At 38.3% G+C, this 25,864-nt stretch overlaps 1 protein-coding gene across 9 annotated transcripts in view; it reads right to left on the minus strand.

The window, feature by feature from the left end:
- Positions 1 to 25,864, minus strand: part of PRDM2 (PR/SET domain 2) — a 118,389-nt gene that overhangs the window by 34,556 nt on the left and 57,969 nt on the right. For 7 of the 9 annotated variants that reach the window (XM_074933951.1, XM_074933948.1, XM_074933946.1 and 4 more), the window contains one exon: positions 87 to 191. In XM_074933951.1, the coding sequence (XP_074790052.1) occupies positions 87 to 191 (105 nt within the window). Of the gene's footprint in view, positions 1 to 86; positions 192 to 6,126; positions 6,185 to 25,864 lie in introns of those variants that run through there. The other 2 variants (XM_074933953.1, XM_074933955.1) reach the window with 2 other exon arrangements.

Here is a 25,864-nt window from a genome sequence, read left to right on the forward strand (position 1 = left end):
GTTTTAGTATATAATGCTATATATATCCTCCTTTAATTCAATACGATACCTAAAGAAATTCATATGAGATAACTGAAAAATCTTACCTTTTTTAGACTCCCTCATATCTGTGGAAGTAAAATCCAAATCAGTCTCCCTCTGCTTTGTATCTATTGCCTTCCTTCCCTTGTTTTTACACTCCTTTTTCTTCCCTGAAAAATAATACAAAAAATTTGTCTACTGCTGCTCAACAATTGTTTAAAAAAAATTTGAGTGACAAAATTCAAAACCCAGCTTTAGAAAAAACTGCACATTTTTGAATAATTACTGCATTTTCCTGAGGAACATAAATGGCACATCCTCAATTTAAAAAAAAAAAAAAAAAAAAAAGGGATAGCAACATTCAAGGAGTACATTAAGCGTATGCAAAAAGATTGCTAAAGGGCAAAGCACAGAACAAAGGAAAAAAAGGTGACTTGCAAGAAATTAACAGTTTAGCCAATTTAATTTTGATACCTGTTTCGTCACTATAACTGATAAAGCAATAAGCCTACAAATGCCTAGAGGAAAAATAAATGATCGGTACAAGGTAAGATGAGTTTGTCAGAAACAAAAACATGCTGAACTAGTTTTCTTTCACTGATGGCACAAAGAGGATCAAGGAAATGCAGTGCAAGTCAACTCAGACACAGTTATCTGACATCTTCACAGGTATACTAGACAAACAAGACTTTTATAAGGATGATGTTACACATTAATGGTATCTTAGACAATTTTATGAGACAAGGTGGGAGAGGTAATATCTTTTATTGGACCAACTTCTGTTGGTGAGAGACAGAAACTTTCGAGCTCACACAGAGCTCTTCTTCAGGTGTCTCTCTCACCAACAGAAGTTGGTCCAATAAAAGGTATGACCTCACCCACCTTGTCTCTCTAATATCATGGGATCAACATGGCTACAACGCCACTGCACTCATTAATGCTTTGTGTCAATTTGAGAAGTGCTGTCAACTGGTATTCCACATGGGTTCCATATACTTCTGTGTAGGTTTTCAAAATAATTCTACATCTCTTTTCAGCCATGACTTGGAAGAGGGTGATACAAAAAGCAGAGGAATCATAAATATTCCAAAAGAAAATATTAAAACACAGTATGATTTTTACAAACTGGAGAAAGATGAAATCAATGAAATTCAATAAAGGTAACTATAAAGTGGTTTACATAAAAAGAGTAATTAAATATAAAATTGGGTAATAGTTGTTAGTGAGCAGAATTACAGAAAGATAGGGATGAGGAACATAATATACGTGAATAATGCAATGCTGACACAAAACCAGAAAATACTAAAGGAACACTACAAGAAAGCAAGTCAGGTAGCTAGTCTGCTCTATCAGACTTTGATTAGGCCTTACTTGGGAATGCTGCATGTAACTTTTGGGCAGCACATTCTGATACACTCGACAAAGTTAAGAGAATAGGAAAAAAAGGAATGGTTTAGAAATAAGACCTATAATGAAAGCTTAAGAACCAGACATGCTTACTACAGATGAGAGGACAGACAATTCTCTCCCCGAGAAATAGCTAATGTGAGACAGAAAAGAATACGGAGAAATTCTCCATCCAAGAAGCTGTAGCAAGAAAAAAAACGTAGGTCAAATATAACTTTGTAACTATAGCCAATATGTTGTTCTCCATTTGTGTCTGTACTATCTGCAAAGGGAGGCCTTCTCGGGGGAAAAAAGGCCCAAATATGGAATTATTAGAAGCCTTAGCCAATGATTTGAAAGATGCACAGAAACTTCATTTACAAATTGGCTTTGAGGGTATACTCTCCAGAGTTTTCCTCCTGCTCCTATATATGGTCTCTCTTCATCCAATTCTATGATATTCAAAGGGTAAGGGATAGGCTCTCACAGGTGTATGTAGGGTGGAAAAGTGTTTATTTACATCTTCATTCTGGGTAAACTTTCCATCCTTGAAAAATCTCACACTTCTGATACATTAATGTATGCTACATATTTCCCTTGCAGCTAATGGCTTGTCTACACATGGAGTTATTCAGTTATTCAAAAGTGGATTAAGTGAAACAGGAACAAGGAACTCTTATTCCAAAATAAGATGGTCAACATATGGAGTTATTCAGGACTAGCTACGGTACTTTAAATGCACACCCTACCTTAATCTGAATTAACTTTCAACTGTACACAAGCCCTAAAAACAGCCATCTCTTCTGAAAATGAACACCTCTGCCTACCCAGCTGCTAGAATGGTACCGCTACAAGAGAAGTAATACATCCTCCTGCCAGGCTATAACAGGGTTTAAACGATAACTGGATAAATTCATGGAGCTTAAGTCCATTAATGGCCATTAGCCAGGATGGGTAAGGAATGGTGTCCCTAGCCCAGAGGTGAAAGTAAGCCGGTACGCCCGGGTACAGGGTACCGGCAAGAGCCAGTGCGCCACACTGGGGTGGATTGGCTTCCCCAGGCGCAATTTAAAGGGCCTGCAGCTCCCAGCAGCAGCTGGAGCCCCCGGCCCTTTAAATTGCTGCCAGAGCCCCACTGCTGGAGCCCTGAGGTAGCGGCAGCAGGCTGAGGCGGCGATTTAAAGGGCCCGGAGCGGTAGCGGCGGCAGAGCCCTGAGCCCTTTAAATCATCCCCAGAGCCCCACCGCCGCTTCCCCAGGGCTCCAGGGACGATTTAAAGGGCCCAGGGCTCCGGCCGCCGCTACCGCCCAGGGCCCTTTAAACTGCTGCCAGAGCCCCCGGCTGCCGCTGTTACCCCGGGGAGGGGGAAGGAGGAACTACGCTGCCGGTACAGGGTGGGCTGGGGCTGGCTCTGACCTCCTTCAGCCCCATCCCTTCCGCCCGAAGCCCTGCCCCTCCCGGGGGACAGAGCCAGCCCCAGCCCAGCCCCATACCGGTAAGTCCCTAGACTTACTTTCACCCCTGCCCTAGCCCCTGTTTGTCAGAGGGTGGAGATACATGGCAGGAGAGAGATCACTTATGTTCTTAGGCCTCTCAGACACAAAACTTTCTAATACATGACCTTCTGGCCAGAGATGTGAAATGTATTCTGGAATCCATGTCTCTCACTTAGAAGCACACTCTCCTACCTAAGAACCCATTGGACTTGCCTCATATGAACCATTTTGAACTTAAATCTGAGATTATTCCTTTACTCTTAGAAGTATTTTGCACGTCTTTTGCTGAAAGTTTTTCCTCTCTATTCCTACTGAAACTTTCTAACCTTCCGACAGAAATGTTTAAAGATCAAAGAAAGATCAGCTTCACACTAGAGAAAATAAGAATTACTAGTTTTTATTTGGACACCATTGATGTATGAACTAATTTTGTATTTTCTCCCTCTTCTTTGATGAACTTAGATTTAATTAGTTGTCCAGCTTTCTCCAGTTCTCCATATAGCTTTATCAGGGTGTTTCATTCCATTTTTGGTTATTTTCTTATTTTTTACCTTAACAGATTTTTATCAGATCAAGCGATCACTATACATTACAACTTTTTATTTTTATTTTTTGCCATCTCTGGATCACACATTACTATATGCAATGCTTTCTCTCAACTGAGCAGCTTTGTGCCTCATCTTATCCCCAAATACTATAATGTTTTGTCTCTAAGAACTTCCCTGACTATCATACCTACCTGGAATTGCGTGATAGGGCATCATTATCAAGTGCTGGGAAAATGCAGCTGGAGACTAATCAGAAGTTTCAGCATGCTTTCTGATGCTCCGACTGACCATAATGAGTTTCTCTGTGCATCTTTACCTGCCAAGCTCCGCAATTCAATATTATATGCCATTAGTCAGAACCTCTGATAACCTTTGAAAGAAAAGGAGCCACAGCCATGGTCTTTAATGCAATTCCCTATCTGGGCACAAAGGGCTTCAGAGCTGTGTGATGAAGTGGGACTGTTCTTAATGTTGTCTCTGAATATTGTGGGGGTGCCTCAGTTTCCCCTATTCAGTTCTTAAGTATCTAGGTGGTGGAATAAGGGAGTATGATCGTTGCAGAACCCTAGAGGGCAGGTGTGTGCAGGGTTCTGGACACAGAGAATGGCAACTGATTGCAGGGGGGAAGGGCAGGCCAAGTGAGAGCTAAAGGGTTGAAGATAAAGAGATCAGGTGACCTCCTGGCCGGGGAAAGGGACAAAGCCCAGAGAAGGAGGGGCTGGAGGGTATGTCAGTTTGGGGCTGGCTGGGGACGAGGAGTGAAGTGCAGACGTGGTTGTCTGGCTCACTGCCCCCCAAAATGGACCCGGCTTGGGGTCCTGTTCTCTGTACCTACCTACAAGCTCTGGTTTAGACCGTGTTCCTGTCATCTAATAAACCTCTGTTTCACTGGCTGACTGAGAGTCACGGCTGACTGTGGAATTGGGGTGCATGACCCTCTGGCTTCCCCAGGACCCCACCTGGGCGGACTCCCTGTGGGAAGCGCATGGAGGGGCAGAGGATGTTGAATGCTCTGAGGTCAGACCCAGGAAGGTGGAAGCTGTATGAGCTGTTTGCCCTGCAGGCAGACAGACAGTCTGCTCACAGAAAGGAGACTTCACCAGAGTCCTGCCTGGCTTCGTAGGGAGCAGTTCCAGACCATCGCCCGGGGACTCCGTGACAAGCTGTACACATCCAAATATCGGTGCTAACACACATGTCATCCCTGCTGAAGCTCACAGCAAGTGTAATTGATGCAACTGCACCTCTGGGACCAAAAGTAAAAAATATAAAAAAGGCTCAAACGTTCACTTCAGTAGAGTCTAGAAACCATTGTACACACCAAGTGCCATTATGTATCCTTTGGACACTGCCTCTAATGAGCTTTGAAACAACGTATGGGTTGAAACCCAACAACAAAATTTTGAGAGCACAGGCAAAATTCCACAGCTCCTTCTCTCACCTTCTGGTGAAGCGGGAGTTGGGGTGAAGAGGAAAATTGGGTCTCCTGGTCCATATGCCAAGACCTCTAGTGTTCTGAAGTAGTCTGACCCACAGTCTCCCCTTCCATACACAGAGGGAAGCATTCCACTCGAACAAAGGAACGTGTTCAGGACCTGAAATCTCTAGGAGCCTCACCTTTGCATCAAATATGGTGGTGGCTGAGGACTATATTTTGCCTGTCCTACATGCTGTGGCAGCTGGAGCTACAGTAGATTAAAACTATTTCTAGAACAGAGTGGAACAGGTCACTGGGCACTTTTAAACCTATGGTGCCACCTCTAATGTGACTGCTATAAAACCTTTGAAATGGAAACACAACTAACTCTTCACTTCTGATAAGCTGAGACATGCATTGTGATAATTAAGAGGCTTTGTAAATGATGTAGAAAACAATCACAAGGGCTTTGCTTTTGTATTTTTTTTAAATGATAAAGAGAATGCAAACTTTCCCAAGTTTCATCCATTTGTATAATACACTACCAAAAATATCATCCCCACTATGACCTGAAAAACAAAAGAGGAACAGTCTTCATAACTGAAGTTATTTAACCTACGGTTAAAATTAATGTGTCATCTAGTTGCTTATGGGCTACTAAAAATTCCTCTCTCAATACCAAGATGAAAAGAAGGTAATTTCCAAGCCCCCTCTAGACAGCCTCCTGCTTTCAAAAAAAACCCAAAAAACCCTAGTTGATATACTTGGAACATTTTTAAGTTCATGGCCTTTAAACAAATAATTTGAAGAGAAGATTCATCTGGCACCTACTTGCCTTTATTCAGAATAGCCAACAAGCTGACTTGCATGTATATATAATTTTAGATTAGTCAGATCAATTTGCAAGGAGTAACGGAAGTATCTATTGCTTTTCAACAGGTTGGGGTTGTTTTGTTTTTGTTTTTAAACACATACAGCAGTTAGCCACATCTTGCCTTTTTTCAGATTCTGGTCTGCTTATAAAAAAGTGTTCAAGACAGACAACTCTCAAAGACCTGCATGTTTTATCCAACACATTTCCAAGCAAAAGCAATAACCACGACACTGATAAGAACTGATACCAATGATCAACTAATGAATTGTTGCCCCTTAATTTTCTTGTACTTTAAGACTTCAAGACCAGCAGAAGACCACAGAGGGGAAAAATACAGTATTGAACCTGGTGGAAGCCTGAGTATAAGTACACAGGTGCACTTACCATCAGGTTCCTGAAGGGTCCTACATGGCTGCTACTGCCAGCTGAATCCTCCACTTGGTCTAAACAAGAAAGATACAGGAATGAAACACAGGGAAAGTGAAATGGAAACAATGACTAAAGAATAAATGAAAGGTAGAACCAAATATATATGTATATGCATAAAAAGAATTGCAGAAGAAGACTGCAAAAGAAAACTGAATGAAAGAAACAGAGGGAGAACAGCTACACTGCCTACAATGACAAAGGTCAAAAGGGGAATGGCCACAATTTGCCCATTTTGATTTTCAGTGCAACATGCTGTTGATACGAATTGTGTTTCTGTTCTCTCTCCTGCCACTCATGCAGCATTCTGTAGGCAATAGGGTGGGTGTGCCGACTGCTTGCCCACCATTGCACTATCTGTATAGTGTTTGCTATCTAACCACATGGGTACAAGAAATCCTACATTACTGACTTTGGGCCAGATCCTCAGCTGATGTAAATCAATGTAGTTCCATTGATTTACATTAACTGAGGAGCTGTCCCTAGAAACCTGCAAATCAATCTGTTGGATGAACGTCAACTGTGTTTAGCAAAAAGTAGGACCCTCTCTATTTATCCCTAATGTAAAGGGCTGGCAACATTTTATAGCTCAGACCAGGACAACAGCCTCAAAACAATCTATAGTACTTATGCTGATGTGGACTTTGCTAATAACCAAAAGCTGCAGTAAATTAAATCCTCTGCTGATGGTGATTTTTGGAGAGATGGAGGAAGACACGTATATGCCAGGAGGGGCGAAATCCATCTCTATCTTTTCCTAAAATTGGAGCTGCAGAAGATCAACAAGCATTACCAGCTTTGCCAAGGTGCTGCTGTCTCAAAGGGATACCCAACTAAAATAATAAGGCTTCAATGGGATGCAGAGTGTGCCATAACTCAATATTCTTCTCTCTCAGACAGTGCTCTGATCATATGTAAGTACAGAACACACTTCTCTACACCAAGAACCATGGATAATGTTTAACAAAAATTACTGGTCACTGAAGGTCAAAAATTCCCTCAAAGTCTAAAATCAACGTATCAAATTGCAACTGGCTGTGCGTAGATACATTCCTCTAGAAAAACACTCTACACATATGCTGCTGCTGAAGCACACAACAGAGAATGGCTGCCGAAAAATCCTGGCTCCCCCGAAAAACAAGGGAGGAGCTACTTCATCTTAAAAGGAACCTCCAAGAGCAATAATGACTATGGCCAAAGGGCAAGAATTCACATTTCAGTCCACATCCACTCTGGACTACGCCATAACCACTACACTCAGTTCTCAATGTAAGGTATTTTTTCTCTGAGTAACAACAGAATGGGCAGAAGAGGACTGCCTATGTCCAGAATACAGACACACATTAACAATAATTTTGCAGTTATGTTTGCCTGCCTGGTTTTGGAGGAAACGCTGAATTACATCAATCTCCAGGCACCTGCAGCCATCTCACTTGTTGTATATTCTAGATATAAATGCAGTTTACACATATGGAAAGACCATGTCCAAAATAGAAGAGACATTGTTCCAAAAATGTTAAATCCATGTTAGAGAAATACAAGAACAATTTAAAGTTCTGCATGACTTAAAATACTCTATTTGTAAATGTTATGTTTCAAACTTGGTATAACTAGGTAAGACAGGGACAGCCAGCTCTTTTTTCACCCCGATTTACTTCCTTCTGGATTTGTCATCCTTCCCCATGCACATGAGAAGCAGCACAAAATACAGGTGAGAACATGCTACAGTGCTAACTTATGCATTTTTAAATTTTTGTGTGAACTGTAAGAAAAAGAGTTGCAAAGCACAACGCTGTCTAGAACAGCGCCCAATGTGTTTAATAACTCAGGTTGACTGAATGGGTCAAAAATTAAAATGACGACATGCAGAAACATGCTAGCAGCAATGTGGCTCCTACACAGTTCTGCTCTGAATGTGGAAGGGCCTAAATAGCAGCCATGCTGCGGGATGGGAACAGATTTAGTGACAAGAAAGAAAGCTAGAGAAAACAAAACAGATGACAAAATGCCAGTTAGTAAAGATGTGAACACTTTAATACTGTTCTTTCTGTTAACACTTTAAGAGTCTTGGCATTTGCTTTTTGAAATATCTTTATCATTACTCACATCTCACCCCATAAAGAAATCCTGTTTTCAAAGCCTTTGATTAGGATCTATCACAACACCTGCTGAGATAGTAAAGCCAAATCATAAACACTTTCTGACTGATAAGTCCGTACAAACCCTGTATGTTAAAAGGGCTGCTTAAAGTCAGTAACACTGGAAAACTGCCGGAAATTTTTCACACTTTATGGAAATTTTGTATATGCTTTATTCCACATGCTGAGAGTGGATTTTTGTATAACCACGGGGACGACTGAAATCTGCTGAACCCTCTCCCTGCTCCCACCCCAAGCCACAAGATTCTGCAGATTAGTACATGTAAAGCTTAGCAATAAGTGAACATAAAATGCAGCTGTACTTTTTTTTTTTTTTAAAAGGCTATATGTGAAGCATTGCCGATCTATACATCCACCAACATTGCTGCACTGGAAAATATTTTTTTGATAATTTACACTACAATTCACATAAATGTAGCATCCAAGATCAAATATGGAATGTTGTACCCACTTCCCAGTTCTGTAAAACAAATAGGTATCGAAAAGTTGTCCAGAGATTCCAGTAGTCCGATGTAGGCCAGGTGACCCCACTCCACCATTTTGCCGGGCAACAATTAGAGATCAGGTGCCAATGGACCCGGCTTAAAATGAGATGCTACCTGGCAAATGCGGCGCAAACACTGGACAAAAGAAGAAACTAAAGGAAAATAATGACAAGGATAATCGGTAGGGGGAAAAAATAATGCTCCTCGACTACGCAAGCAAGAAAAAAAAAATCAAAAGAAAAACCCTCAGAAATTCTGCCTCATCACAAAAACTTTTAAATACCATTTTAATATTAGGACATTAACTTTGAATATTTCTGACTTAACTACAGACATTACAACAACATACCAAAGAAACTTTTACCCACGTCCAGCTAAGTTAATGTATGGAGATTTATTTAATTAGGGCAAGTTTCTTGAGAAGATGAACCATTCTGAAGTATATTTTTGGAAGCTCGTGTATAAACTACAGACAAATTCTTCTACTCAGTTGGGTGTGTCTTATGAACTCAAAAGCTTCCACACTTGAAACTCAAGAGAAATACAGAAACTTGTTAAGAAATATATTGCAGCGAATATTGCTGCCCTGTTAGGGGAAAGGACTACATAACCCAATAGGATTCAGCAGCCGACAGCCTCTCAGACTCTTAGGGCCTACTTTCAATCAGCCTATAATGGCCTCCAATTTTGTACCCACCAAAAGACAGATATAAGCATGTGGCACGCAACAGCTGAAAACTGGCAAACAAAAAATAAAAGAAATCCCCCAAAACTCTGGCATGACTGGGGTTTATTAAAAATTACTACATTTATAAAACCGGAGACAAACCATTACTATGGAATTACACTAAAAATGCTAGTCCCGTTCCACCAACACGCAACTAGATAAATTACTACAAATGCCCATCACATATACTACAAAAGCCCAAACACTACTTAGGGTAGGAGGTCTACAACAGAAACTTTTGCAAAGTATATACTGGCCAAAGCCCTAGCGTACATGCAGTTATACCAGCATAAAAATGCTTTTGGCCAGTAATAGCTTACTTGGCTCAGTCAACTGGTGTAAGTTCTACCAACAAAAGCACAGTTTTGCTGGTATAAGCTGCACCTCCACTAGGTATAGCTATAACAACAAATCTTTCCTAGCACCAACAGCCGAAGTCCGCTGCTAAGGATTGTGTGTCCACCTCCATTACTGGTTCCTAACTTAAGGAGGCATGTTGTTGCTTCTGTGTCCTGTTCCCTTCATAGGACCATGCCAATTTGAGAGAATCATTCAAGGTAAAAGTCTCAGATTTGTGTAGCTCACTCTTTGAAGTCCAAATAACTTCTAAAAGGGCCGGACAAAATGCAGCCTTCTACCCTAGTGTCCCCCTAGTGGTCTCAAAGCTGTAGATTAAGCTAATGCTGTATGAAATTTACTTTTTTTGCGCACACTGGAAGTGAAGTTGCTGCAAAGTCAGTGAGTTGGAGACAGGTGTAAGGATTCTAGACACTATCATTGTTCATGTTCATATTCTAGCACTAAAGGGGCAAAATTCAGAGCTAGTCTACTCAGATGCAATGTCATTATTGTCAAAGGAGTCGCACCCGATTAAACCAGGTATCAATTTAGTCTGCAGTGCTGTACGGAAGAAGCATTATTTATGAGACTTGTTTTATAAAGATAATGTCAAAGTAAATATAAAGGCAAATATAACATGTAAAATGCAATGGTAGATAGTACTACATTTAAAACTTGTTTGTTATATATTGGAAAGTATACAGTGCCATTACATCTCTCAATATTGATAGATACGATGGTGTGGCATTGTCATGTACAAGTAGAAGAGCTGCACAGATCTTTTGCTGCAGTATTGTTATAGGGCCACACCAAGTCAGTGTAGATTTTATGCATTGATAGGTAAATAAGATATTTGGTGCAGATCGATTAAACCACTGCTGAGTTACAGACAGGTGTCAGTATAAAAATATACTGGTATCTTTTATATATTTTACAATTTAGCTTAGCATTATGCTTGGGAGCTGCTCAAGCTTCTTGGTACAGAGCCTATCTTATACACACAGGTAAACAGAAGAATGACTACAACGCCCTGACACATGGAAATCCTAATTCAGGTCTGGTGCAGAGTCCCTTCTCTGTAGGCTGGCAAGAGCCTCAAGAGCTGCAGGAACTATACCTGCCTCTAACAAATCTGCCAAGTGTTACTGAAGTGCTCCAAAAGGGAGCTGTCCTCTATTAAAAAGAAAAGTCACTAAAGTGCAAGACCTGACAGTGGGAATTGTTGGGACCAAAAACTTAGGATGCTGCATGTGCCAAAGTTTTACAGCCATTGAATTTGCTACCGAAGACACTTTAACATCTGAACAACACAAATACAGCAGCACAATTAAGAGAGAAATCTCTTCTGCTACAACGGCAGTTTACCAACAAAAAAGAATACACTTTCATTGATCAAAGGTTTTTTTTCCTTGTACCACAACTCATCTCTTTCCTAGCTACATACTTAAACACATAATACTTAAGATTCTCAGGAGAGTGAAGAGGAGGAGGAAGAGGATAGGTATGACAGATGTCAGAAGAAGAAATAGAAACTTCATAGTAATTGTATTGATGCCAAATCTGGGAATTTAAAATTTCTTCCCCAGCCCACATGAAGCAAGCTTAATTACATACACACCAAGCACTAGCCTCACACACACATACCCCAGCATTTATTAATATCATACAATGAATGCCCATCAAAATTACAACTGTGATACTTAAAGTTTATAACAATGAGAATTCTGTCTTTTCTTAGGAGGATACACCCAAAACATCTAAACACTGGCTTTATTACACACACTGGAGGGCTGGCCCAGAGTATTCCACAAGTCATATTTTGTCATATTTTCCATGTGATGGCACTACCTGAGGTATTCCCCAAAGGTCTTTTGCTACTGCAAAGCAATAGCTGAATCATGTACAACAAAATGAGCAAATATAATTTTGCCTGTTAAGTACTATTTCTAAGAAATTAGTATTGGAATATGGGTAGGGAAAGGCTATATCCTCAGAGATTCTGTTTCTAACCTATATAAAAGATGAAATTAGTCAACTGTAAGTACTTATTACTGAAGCGTCCAAAAGCATGCTAGGAGTCTCACAAACCAAAAAACCGAAACATGTACCCTGCAAAGGCCTTATATCCTAACTATAACACAAGACATTCAAATTAGGGCAAACAAAAAATGGGAAGGATAGGAGAAAAGAAGCAGAAGGGTTACAAATACACTGACTTATGTCTGTTGTGCACACTTCAAAGTTAGTAAGATATATAACAAAATATACTATTTAATCTACAATATTTCAAAAGGTTATGTACTAGTCAATAAAAATAGGTCTTGCAAATACAGCAATTAGATTGTAGTACAATCATGAATGATCAATAAAATGGCTGCATAACAAAAGCTGCAATGCCATGGAAAGTGTGACAAAATTATGTGACTTATGGAAGTTTAAATTAGTTTTTATACATACTCAAAATCTCTATGGTGGACACTTCTAATGGCGCCATTAGGAAGCAACACTTCGCTATTTCATCTCACCACAAATTCCTGCAACTGTATATTATTAATCCCTATGGGACAAATGAAATTGTGGCGCGTGTCATGAGATGATATCAAATGAGACAGTGACTTGCAACAGAACAAAGTAACATCACCATTATAAGAAGTGATATAAAATCCCTGAAAAACTGAGTTTAAAAGGTCCACAGGGTCCTCTGAACAGAATGGTTTTATGCTGAAGAGCTATAAAAGATGGAAAGATGTCTACCTGCACAGTACTTTAATCATCAGGCAGAAGTGACATGGGAACATCCTGTGTCGTTTCTCATGCACTTGCTGTATTATTTATTTGTACACCATCGCCATTCATGACAGGAAGAGGAGTAAAAACAAATATGCTGTTTGAGATAATGTACTCTCTACAATGCCAGGAGTGTAATTCAATTCACTAAATGTACACTTCGGCTTTACGGACGAATCTATACAAATATAACATACGCAAACTACTGTAGCTATTGAATACTTGGGACTTAGTTATCCATAATTATTTAAATGCTGCAGAATGTTATCAATTATTGAAAATGGGTAAACAAACACTTATGTGGTTTAATACCCTGCTTTATCACGTGTTTGCAAGACTTTGAGTAGAAAAGTTCAGACAGATAGAACTGGACATCTGTGTGGGTGGACCTGTCCTACCAGAACAGATGAGAGGAATGTCCCAGGAAACACGATCATGATTAAATCTGGATACAGTGATAAAAACAGAAGCAGCAGCTCTTAGCAAAGTCATTAAAACAAAAAATATTCACATGAAAATTGCTCTGAAAAAGTTATTACACAACTCGAGAATTGAACAGAGGAAAAATAAATGGTGGGAGTAGGAGGAATACACAGGCATCAAGAAAAAAAGAAAACCTGTTATTACTAAAGGCTAACACTGCCTTTAGATTCTTAGGGGAAACAGCTGAAATTTGACAATGCTTCATAGTAAGCATGGTATGAGTTCTCAACTCAGTAGGAGGTTGAGTATGTACACAATATAATAAAATTTAAACTTGGCAGAGGGTTTACATCCTGATCTGAAGATATGAATTCTTTTTTGCAACAAAATAGCTTTCCCAGTTAAAAGAACAGGAAAAGAAATCTATGGAGTGTGGCCAAAATTTTCAAACAGGAGCTTAAAATTAAGTGGGGGGGGTTTCCAAAGTGTCCCACTGAGGTCAATGTGACCTGTGGGCCTAAATCATGTCAGGGCATTGGAAAAGTCCCACTTTTGAAAACTTTGGCATCTGTCAAAACATTTTCCTTGGGAACTAAAGGTAACTTAAGGATATTGGCAGGAATCAAGTAGTTAGTTTCTTCTGCAGTTTACCTTTCAAAGATACCAACATTTCTTTTGCCTGTATACAAACACTGTTTTCTTCACACAGCAAGGGAAATTATACAAAAATTGCAAACTGGACCATGATAACGGTTTCTTTTTTTAAATCAAATACCACAGTATGGTACACGTTGATATTTTTAGCCATGCCAACTATCTATAGGAATTAAAACAAATGAATGTAACTAACTAAACTTAGGACTTTTACAGTCTTTATGAAAATAAAAAATTGCTTCCTACATCTATGTTGACACTTACGAAGTTAAAAGAGCAGCATGTATAACTTAAAATAAGCAAACAATCAGTATTATAGAATGCCAGAACGGCTGTAAAATTTTCAGGTACTACAAGCAAAGTACCTCCCACTCTTGCTAATAACATGGCTTCTGACACTTCATTACAAGCTCCAGGCAAGTCTCTTGATAGCTAATTACACATACACTCGGCAACCATATAAGAAATGCATTTTTCTCTTTGGTTACATTCCTTTAGGTTTAGCTTAGCTTACTATTAAACTAAAAGCAAACAAATGATTTTGGGAATGTAACTACTTCAGTGAGATTTCTAGAAATAACTGCACTCGATACAGTCTGTCACTCTTCATGTGCAATACAGTTAGGAACACATTACTATACAGTGACAAAAATGGAGAAGGGTGTTGTTCTAGAAGCTAAATCTGAAATATAACAAATATGAACGATTACTTTGATTCAAATTTTTTATTTGTCCATTCTTCCCCACTCTCTAAAGTAGGTATGTTTTTCATCACAACCAGCCACTGCTTTGAGATATTAAGAAAGAGTAAGCACTTTAGGTGCCACTATTTGCATCATAGGATCTCACCCCACAAAGCTCATATGTAATGTGCTTAAAATGCCATTTGTTCAAAAGTAGTAGTGCTTCTCAGCTACCTGTGATTTGGATAGCAATTCCGTTTAGAAACGTTTGCCTTATATAGACTAGTATTTTAAATTTTAACGTTTACCCAAGAACTGTACTAAAAACCACGGGCTTTATGATATTCGTTATCCAATCTGTTAGACAATTATATGATAACTTTTATTGGTCTTTTCTATTTCTATTAAAAAAAATATCAAATTCCAGTACTGGCAGCATTAAGATATCGCATGTTAAGGCTGTAGTAGTGTTAAGGCTGACCCAAAAGCTCATGTCCTTACTGTACCTCCTGTAAACGTTACTGGTGCTGCTGCCACTAAGAAAGGCCCCTTCCTGCACCTTCACGCCAATCAGAGATTTTAAAGGCTTGGTGCACCAAGACATGACTGCATGGAAGTCTGAAAATGCAAAGGAGTCCATCCAAATGGTTCTGCCCAAACATGGGCTGTGGCTTCACTTGGAGAACACAGTTGTGCAACAACTGCAATACCCAGGAACAGGGCTGCCATTGTATCTAGCTGGAGCATTGGGACTGTTGTCATAGGACTGGCTGTTTACCACTGGGAGAGAGAGTCCAAAGTCTTTCAAGATGTTGAAAACAGAATATTGCCAGCAAGTGTTGTAACCCCCAGGTATTGCCCCCCTGAGCGTGAAATTAAAAATACTCAGAGTTACTAAATAAACTGCACGTTAAATTCACATTTATTCAAGTTTTCCTTTTTGTTAGCCATTTTATTACAATATTAAATTTTATTTTACCTAGGTATTCCTGCAGGATCCAGGAAATGTCATTTGTCAAAAATGTTCTCTACCATCACCACCACAATGGAACATTTCTCTCTGCATTTTCTTCACCTACCTTATTATACATTGCTAGCTTCCTACCATTAAACCCTCTCTTCCTCTTCCTTGTTTGTAAGCAGAATGAAATCACAAGACCTGTAACTAAAAGTGCTCACAAAAACTGGGGGAGATTAGAATTCATGTTTCATGGAAGATGGTGATAATAGAGAACCATTCAGTATGTATGCTTACCAATGAGAATTATTTCTGTAACACTACCAACAATTTCCAGCCAGATGTGCAACACCTTTAAGTTCCCACTCAGAAGTTCAAGAAATTAATCTGGATGGAATGATCAGCAATAATTTCTGCATCACAATGAGTCTCATTGCCTTACTGGTATTTGCAAATTCTACAAACTGCAGAACACTGTGGGGTCAGTTTTGATTCATTATGCAAGTCTAATTTATAACCATACATGCTGCTGTCATCTGTTGCTCAAGCCAAAAAGGGCTATTTATTCACCTCCCACTTACAGTGCTTACTCTCCTCCTGGGTCTTTTGCTTTGCATTTAAGAATTTGACACCACGTAACAGAAATGACAATAGTGCATATATTCTCACTGCTGAAATAAGCATATTAGGTATATGGAAGTGTATGTCAAATGAAGCGTAGTCATGTTTTTATAATTTGCCACGAAGAAAACCATTACGTTTTCTAAAAACCTCTGAACAGAGATGATGCAAAACTGGAGATTAAGCAACAGTCTATTCCAGCCCTCAGTGAGGCATATAAAGCCTCAGAATAATGGAAGACAAATATCAGTGTACAATGTTAAATACTGCACAAGATTTTTTTCAACAAGTACAGCTGGACCAAAAAAAAAAAAAAAATTGCTAAGGCTCTTTCAATATTTTCTTAAACTTAGGCCATAGTGAAAAGGCTCAGTTAATACTACATAAACTGCAATTTTCCAATCTAACAATGCTCAAATATAGCTTAACTGCTGTTAGGCAGTCACTATTAAGGCTATGTATGCATTTGCATGCATGAAAACTTTGCTTCCTTCCTGCATCTGTTAAACTTGCAGTCATCTCCTTCCAACTCTGAAGTGACAATTCATCTTTTTTGACCAAGAGAGACTCAAGGGGAGGGTAACAAGCTAAACGCTATGTAGGCCCATTATTTTAATGTGCAATATGGTCTATGAAGGAATCATTTACGTTCTCCTGCACATTTATGAAGGAGTACTGCTGGGTTCCAGAAGATTCCCTCAATTTTCTATATGAAGGCAAGAATCGCATTCATTTCAAGAGCAGCCTCAATGAACATTTTTCAAGAGGAACACATTTCAGGCCTTTATAAGACCAAAAGTCTTATTGAGCTGCAGTTCCAAAGGACAACTATAGCTGCAATGCTCCAATTGCTCAGTCAGTGCCTTTCTTGCCTAACAGAAGGAGCAGTACAGTTGGTGTATTGACTGACAGAACAAACAACAGAAGTTAAGTTACAGTTTGCATCAAATCACAAGAGAACAAAATAAACAGCCGGATATACTATTTACTGAGCCAAGAAAAGGTCACTAAACACAAAACTGCTATCAAGAACAGCAATTTCTTCTATTTTTCCACCAAAGAGATTTAAAATTTAGACAAGTGGGAGCATAAGCATAATGATAGTCTATCAGGTAGTTAATCACTTTAGTCAGCAACCTATTCTGAGCAAATTAAACCTCTGATCATTATAAAGGCTCTTTTTGCATACACACTTCTTTGGATGGTTTGGAATATAGCTTTAAAAAGAACACACAAAATATGATTTGCACTAAAATGCACTTAGGGAAATTTTTATTTATGAAAGAATGAACAGGAAAAACCTTCTGATATCTGGGACAGCAGAGAACTTGGAAACTGACATTCCACAGCTAAGAATGTGGTCGCCACTAATAAAGTTTTAGAACAAAGTCCACCTGGCTTTTGCAACTCCTGACAAGGGTTGAAACACCGTACTTTTTACTTTACAACAACTTGAAATAAATCGCTAATAATAAAGTGATTTAGACAGTCAATTATTTACCCTAAAATTGGCTGAATTTGAGTGTGAAGCTTTATTATAAGGCTGAGTATAATTTCAACATTATATCCTGATTTATACCTCTCTTACAAGCTACTCTTTTTTTTAAACCAGAGTGAGTGAATATAATGTGTAACTTGTTTGCACCATTTAAGCATTTCTTTACAAACCATGTATTTAAATTTAGGATTCAGAAAACATTTGTACTATTACTGCTTTGTAATTCTTATGTAAAATGGGTACAAAAAGCTCAATTTTATTTACTTGACAGCAAAAGTTAAGCTCTTACTTTAGATGTCTTATTCCAATGGAAGTGGTTTGGAAAAATATTCACTCTGCAGCACCTGGAATAGTGGCAGAACGTGAAACTCCTCACAACATTATTAGGTTTAAACCACTTTCAGAACGCCAGGATGTTTTCTTAAGCAAAAATCTCATTCAAACGGAAGTTGCATGTAATTAAGACTGGATATTCAAAGGGCCCCAAGGGAGTTAGGGTGCCTGTCTCCTACTGAAAGTCAAAGAGTTATTTATCTTATAAAACCCTTAAGTGGTTAAAGCTCAAAAATTTTAAGTTTATAATTTTCAAAATCTCCCTCTGAAACTTGGCAACATTTTGGTAAATGTCCATGTATACCAATATTTTTATTTATTTTCATAGCCTTTTCTACAGTCAATCTTTAGGAATAGTAAAGGGTCAAATATGAATATTTACAAAATAGTTGCAATACAGCCACTACAATAAATTATAGCATTATCTTCAATTTTAAAAAGCATACATCTTAACCTTTATCAATGTTGCTGAGGAGCATTATGCAGAGAAGATTAATAACTAAATCAACTCTTAACAAAAACTACCTACCTAGTAGCAAGCAGTCACCGAGGGTGGGGTTTTCAAAAGCATCCAAGTGATTTCAGAGAAAAAATTCCCTTGACTTAAACCACTTAGATGGTTTTGACTAGCTCACCAAGAATAGCTAAAATGCAATGTTTCAGAGTAGCAGCCGTGTTAGTCTGTATTCGCAAAAAGAAAAGGAGTACTTGTGGCACCATAGAGACTAACAAATTTATCTGAGCATAAGCTTTCGTGAGCGACAGCTCACTTCATCGGATGCAATGGTGGTCAAACGGAGGTTGCCTTTCCTCAAGCAAAGGGAAATAACGGTATGGGAGGAGAGATTTAGATGCTGAAACTTGAACATTAAGGAATGAATATCTGACACTCAATAGGAGATTCTTAATTCACTCAGCCAAAAGTTTTAAAGATCATCGAGTCTTTTCTCAGTAACAGGTAAACTGGGTCAAAACTGACTGAGATATATAACATCTAAATGAATATAATATAGTAGGCATAAACCAGAATAATTTCTGAAAAAGGAAAATTACACCTGTCAATCCTACTAGAATTCTCTGAAAGCATAAACAAGAGAGTTGAGAAATTTAGCCATTTGAAAAATTGGCCATAAATGGTCCATTTTAATATGTAAGGTGATTAACAGGACAATGCCCCACAGATACATACTAGGATCAGTGTTATTTAATGTATTTATTAATGACCTGAAAAAGTAGGTAGACAATGAAGTGGAAAAAATCTGTTAATGACAACATTATGTAGGTTAAATAATCAAGGTTAGAGGTATTACAAGAAACTTAAAGGGTTAATTAAAACTTATTGACTGGGCAAAATACACAATGATCAATAACATTCAAAATGTAAATAAAAGCAAAGAAAGACAATGGAAAGGACCAGTCCAAACTACTCACACAGACTGATGGATTCTATACACAAACAAACTCTTACAAACAGGGCTTTGGAGCGGAGCCCGGAGCTGGAGCAGCTCCGGAGCATTCAAGCTGCAGGTTTTTGCCTGATTTAATCAACTGGTTTAAAGGTCATTTTTTGCACTGATTTAATCAACTAGTTTAAAATTCCACATATTATGTTGCAACTGTGCATGCTGACAAGTCCTTAGTGAAATGTTAAAAAAAAAAATTTTTAAAAAATCAAGAACTATGAAAATATTAAATGAAAACATTCTCAATGAACAAAAGATTGCAAGGAAGGTGTTAGATTGCATTAAGGAACAAAGAATACTATTGAAAATATAGCATTATATAAATTGATAATATGCCCTCATCTTGGATATTATTGCTCAAATCATTTCAAAAAGATCAGCAGAAATAGAAGCGGGCTAGAGATGGGCACTTAAAATGATTAGATACATGGCAAGACTTCCAGATGAGGAGAATTTAAAAAGATTACAACTAGTTGATTTGGAGAGGAGGTGAATAAGATGTGACATGATGAAGATAAATAAGACTCCATATAAAGTCAATCATGCGCTCTCTCCTGTTCACCCCTCATAGTAAAAGAGCCAGGAAAAATCCAATTAAATCAACAGGCAACAAATAAAAAAAAATAACCAAACAGATGGAAGGAATTACTTTAAACAAACTACCTCTTAGAAATCAACGCTGCAATAGAGGCAAAAAGCTTAATGGGATTAAAATAAGGATTAGAAAAGTATATGAACAAAAACCATTCCGTTACAGTAGTTAAAATACCATTTTAGAGATGACTGCAATCTTTATGCTTTGGGACATGTAAAGCTAACACTAACTTCTCGAGGTTAGGAAGACACTTCTTCCTGCCCAGATATTATTGCGTAACTATACAACTTATTCTGAAGCACCTGGTACAGGCCAGTGTCAGCAACAGGATACTGGATTAGGTGAACCTCTGGTCTGACCCGGCAAGGCAATTTCTATGAAATGACTCTGCAGAAATAAAAATTAGCAGGCTGCTCTGCCATTCCACATGTCTGAACGCAATTTCAAAGCCCACTGAAAGCTGTTTCCTAAATCAGTTGCACCCTATTTTTAAATGTCTTACATTAGCAAAGGTCTAAATAGTTTTTCCATGAGCCGGAAAGAAATGCTCTAACCAAGTATGGGAAGGCCTTCATACAATGAAACCTTGCTGCACGAAGCTGATTTTTACTGGCTGCTTATGAACATGTAGTTCACATCCTTATGGCTCACCATCAAAGTAATGAAAAATCTTCCTCTTACAAGTAAAGGACAATTTTAAAAGAAGACTTAAAAATTAAAAATCAGCTAAAAACTGGTATTGCAATACTGCCCCTCTCCCCCGCAACTTCCATGTCCCTGATTCAAATCCAGCCCAGGTTAGATGCAAGTGAAATTCATTAATCTTGGAGTGCTGTTTGTGATTTATGTGTAAGTTATTTTCAATATGGGACCCACAGCTGTGTACATCACTAGACAATGTGTTCAGAAATGTTGTGACTTCACTTTAGAACTTTATTGGTATAGTCGGAAAAACAAATACAGCCTACAGAAATGTGGTTGACCAGAATAAAAGAATTAAGAGAAATAGAACAATTTACTGCCTATATTAGATTCACATCTTAACTTGATGTAAGATGGACTAAAGTGTAAAAAAAAAAAGGAATATAGCGTATACAAATATGCATACCTGATGGAACTCAACCTATAGTGCCTCAACTCTGCTGGTATGCCCTACTTCTTTGTATTTACGAAAATAATGTGTGCTGTCAACAATTCTGTGGATATTAAATTAAAAAAATAATTAAAAACACTATCAAGTCTGAATAGGCATGGTTGCCATCTTATTCCTTCCAGGTCAGGACTAGCACACTCTGACAGGATAAAATGAGGGACTACATGTTCTGTGAATAAACAGTGGATGCTTGCTGCGAGACCCCATAATCTGCTTTGGTTACTTAGATGAAATAAAACAGCCCACGTGAGCAGGATGGGGAGTTTACACATGGCTCTTCTGTTGCTACCACCAGTTCAGCTCCACTAGTGGTGTCAAGAGTGGGGACGTTAGCACTGACTTTATAGACAAAGCTGCAGACAGCCATTTCCATTTTAAGCACCACATAGTCCTGATCTGAGTAAGGTAAGACAGTCAGTGGCATCAGGTCGACAGTAGTGCTCCCATTGTTACTAAGTGTGAAATTACACTGTGGTAGGCGTTTTGGAAATTTTCAGAGAAATTTTATATACACGCAGTAGACAAGGCTTTTGAAGTTAGCATGATGCTGAATTAGTCAAAGAGTACACAAGGTTTCCAGTGTTCACATGAAACTGTAATAATCTCTCTAAAGCAAAAACTTTCAATTGTTTTTCTAAATGAAATATATAGCAAAGTTACCAGAACTTGCTGAGTTCCCACACTTGCTGGGAGCTTATCCCTGGAAGCATGGATCTTTGAGGGAATCAGTTTACATAATCTGAGAACGTATTTACATCATTCAAGGCAAACTTTTTAAAAAACAGATGGTTTTTTACTCCTAAAAACTGAGCCACAATCTTCTGCTATGCTGAACCCCGTGGGCAGCAGGAAAGCTAGAAAGAATCATGTCAATTTCACTCTTGGGAAAGTTCAGAGCAGCAGCAGAGGCAGGAACTGGAGGCATTTACTGGGGAGGATGGGGGTAGAGAGAGGGAGAAATATGAGGTAGCAACTCCCCCACCCCCGTGCAAAACTCTGGCCATCAAGGGGTAAAAACAGAAAAGTTTCATTATCCTGGTGACCTCAAATTTATTGGATATGTACAACACAGAAGCTAACATGAAAGATACAATCTCCAAATAGGGCCAGAGGCAGCTCTCTAATAGGAATACCACAGCACCTTCGCTCTTCAGATCAGTTGGGGAAGAGGAGTGAGAGTGAAGCTTCTCATTAGGGTATTACCTCTGGACCTTGCTGCTGGCCTCCCTCCATATCTTTTGTATGGGACTCTGGCTAGTAGGTTTAAACTTTTTAATTACTAGGTGTCTAGTAAGTTTTTCAATCACTGGCCCAAACCAGTTTCAGCTGATTGGCAACACTGCGTAGCTAGAATGTTATTTCATGTAGGGATCTCATCACAATAAAGCAATATTCAAAAAGCTGAACACTAACAAATTTACAGTTATTTAGTATGTCCTTCGCCATGGAATATATATTTCATTTTATATTTGGAAAGTGTTTTTAAGCACTTCCTTTAAAGTGTTTTTGGAGTTAATTTTTTTAAATACAAAAATGTACCAAATATGGTACAGTTTTCAAGGTCACATTCTCCTTTATTCAAATGAAACTATTCTTTTAACTTCAAATTGTAACTCAAGGCCTGCATTGTGTCATCAAGTTCAAATTGTATATTTAAGTGGTTCTCTTAAAAAAAAAAGTGCAAATATGGGTAGCACAATGTGCAGCAAAGCACAGGATGGACTAAGGTCTACGAGAAAATAATTTGGAACAAAACAAAAGCGAAAGGACTTGTGAAAACTTTGATTTCACATCAGCAGGAAATTGCAAGGTGTCCCAATAAACACACCCCTCTAGGTAAGTCATTTCACCCTTCTTTAGTTTTTTTTCTGCAAGAGGTCAAAACACAGCTACTTCTGAAACAGTTTCTTCATGGGAAAAAAATCTGATCAAAGATGTTGATATTCCTTCCTACCTAACAAGTTAATTATTATTAATCCTAAAGGGGAAGTTAAAGAAAAAAAATGTAGTATTTCTAATAAACAAACAAACACACACCATATTATTCTCAAGAGCTTCTACTCAGAGTACTACAGTTCTTTATATAAAGTTCCATGTGAGAAAACCGTCTCTTAAAGAAACAATGCCAAAATTGAAATACAGACCACTTTTAGACAAAAACAAAATAAAATTAATCCCTCTGCCAATTTTTGTGGCATTGCAATTGCATTTTCCCCCACTTCTCCCGTTTCTGTGTGAAACACCCAAGAGAAGAGGAGAATGAGTGTTCCTTTAATGTCTCTGAAACAGGAGAATAAAACTGAACTTTATTTGCAGCCTTTAATAAAGATGCCATAATAACTAAGTATAACTGATCAGAGTTAATCTAAATTGTTAATTTACCCTCTCCAGATCCACACTGGCTCCAAAATGAACAGTATCCGTTAAGGAGAACCACTGTACCTTTCAGGCGCTGTCTGAAATCTGATCAGAACTATGCTAGATATCAACATTTATTATTTATACTGTGGTAGAGCCACTTATGGTAGCAGAGTTTTAACACGGATTTGTTATCAGCGGCATTGGGACTGTGTTATAAGACTACTACTATCCCCACAGTGATGTTGGTATGATCTGACGGTATGACCAGATCCTGTCTATACCACAATATGTGTTTTCACTGGGTCACCTGACATGGTTGATTTTGTAATGCAGACAGGAACTAGAGTATCACCACAAAATCCTACTCACTTCTTCCTGCAAGAAAATATTGAGCTTGCCAAAATGCAGTCACATACTCTGTTCTAATCTACTACCCTGACTCTGCAGAGAGGGGAGAAATGAAGGAGGCACATACAGTTTTCATGCCAGACTGTAACTGAGTTTATACCACTGGGATTTGGTGTCTGGATGAAGTATTAAGTGAAACACAGCAGACACACAAATACATCTCAGAAGCACAGAATGGGGAGAACTACCACCAGGACAAACAGACACAGAAGAAAAACAAACTGTTAAAAAGTTACCCTGGAGGGGAATGTGGGAGACTATGAAAGCAGTAAATGAGAAACCCTAGTTTTAGTTGGTTAAACTGGACCAATCTTTCCTCCTCTTGGTTCAGAGGGTCATTGGTTGTAGATATTCCAGATAAATGAAGGAAAAATAATACCTCAAAGCAGTAGATTACATTAGATAGTGTGGTGAATCCTAAACATCCAGTTTTAAGAGAGTCTTAGTTCTGAAAAAACACTTCTAAAGACAAGGTGAACTATGAAAGCAGGTGTGAAATATAATGAAAGCTTCAAAGCCCTTGGTTCCATAAGAGGAGGTTTACCCACCAAACCAAAAGATAGATACACGCACACACACTAATAACTGAAATAAATATTAGAAAAAGCGTAAGCATGAAATCCATCTTCTAGTCTTATCAAGGGCTTGATAAATTTACCCAGAATTCTAAAAAAATGGCTTGCTATAAGAGTGAAATATACATGCTCTCTCCAACCGCCCTACTGCAATTTAAAGAAATAAAACAGTTATGTACTGTATTTAATTGTATATTGTCAATCCACTTTTTATTTACCACTACTTTATAATGCAACTGATTGCATCTCTCTTGCTTTTGGTATGGTATCTTAACTAAAGTGTAGCCAAGCAAGGTTTCTCTCCTTTTCTTTAAAAAACCCTGATGCATTTCTTCCTGCACGATTCCTGATGCATTTCTTCCTGCACGATTTTCAGTGTATCACTTTTTCCTTCTCTCACCCTTTTCTTTGCACGGACTTCTCTGCCACCTCCTTTATATTTATCTCTCCTTTCTTCTCCCTTCTATAACACCGTTTTTTTTTAAACTTACCCCACACCTTCACCTCCCCCCATGCTCCTATATACAGGAACTGAATAATGCATCAGACACTGAATGTCTAGATGATTAAACCTACACATACACCCCAAAACTGGTATAAAATATGGGGAGCTGCCTCTGTTTAATGAGGTAGTGCCCTTATGTGAAACCAACCCTCACCCTCAGCATCTAGAAATGGGCAGATGCTGTCCTTGGACCTTAGCTAAGGGCTCCAACTTTTATATTATTCATTAATTTTATAACACCTAAAGTGTGCTGTGTAGAGGGGGAAAATAAGCTGAGAGAAGATAAAGAGTAATTAACAACTATCCTACTTACCTGATGTAGTTGCAAACTTTTACCTTTCTTAAAAAAATTAAATGCAAAGAAGTAGCCTATGTTAATGCCATTGTTTGGCTTGAGACAGTTTTCTGCAATCCTGGGTTAGGAAAGTCAAAAACACCTCACTTTAAAATTGTGATGGTTGTATTACCACAACAGAAAAATAAAAAAAGTTAAGCTTTTTTCTAACCAACATTTGGAATTTAAAGAATTCAGCTTAACATATGCTTCTTAGAGGATTTTTCTGCATGCTATGGCCTCACTAAAACAATCTTCTCATGTAAATTGTCCCAGTCCCACCTGCTGTCACTTTCAAATCTAGAGTTCTCAGGTTTTCCTATATATGTCACAAAGATGCTGCTGCTTCATTAGGTGAGAAAATGCTGAGAAAAATTTTAGATGCCACCTAAGAAAGCTCAAAAGAGATTTTTCAGTTGCTTATTTACTTATTTACTCTGAATTTCCCCCCAAACCTAGAATACACACTCCACATCCGTACTGTCTTTTTTACATGCAAAGTTTCAAGTATATATAAAGAATAAAGAAATAATTGATTCTGAACTCTTTTTTCGGGAACTCTTCCTAGCAACTCCTAGGCTGACATGAAGTGTTAAGAAAAATGGTAAATCATGCATTTCAATCTGAAGAGCTAG

This window comes from Natator depressus, chromosome 18, assembly GCF_965152275.1.
Source record: "Natator depressus isolate rNatDep1 chromosome 18, rNatDep2.hap1, whole genome shotgun sequence".
Taxonomy (NCBI): domain Eukaryota; kingdom Metazoa; phylum Chordata; order Testudines; family Cheloniidae; genus Natator; species Natator depressus.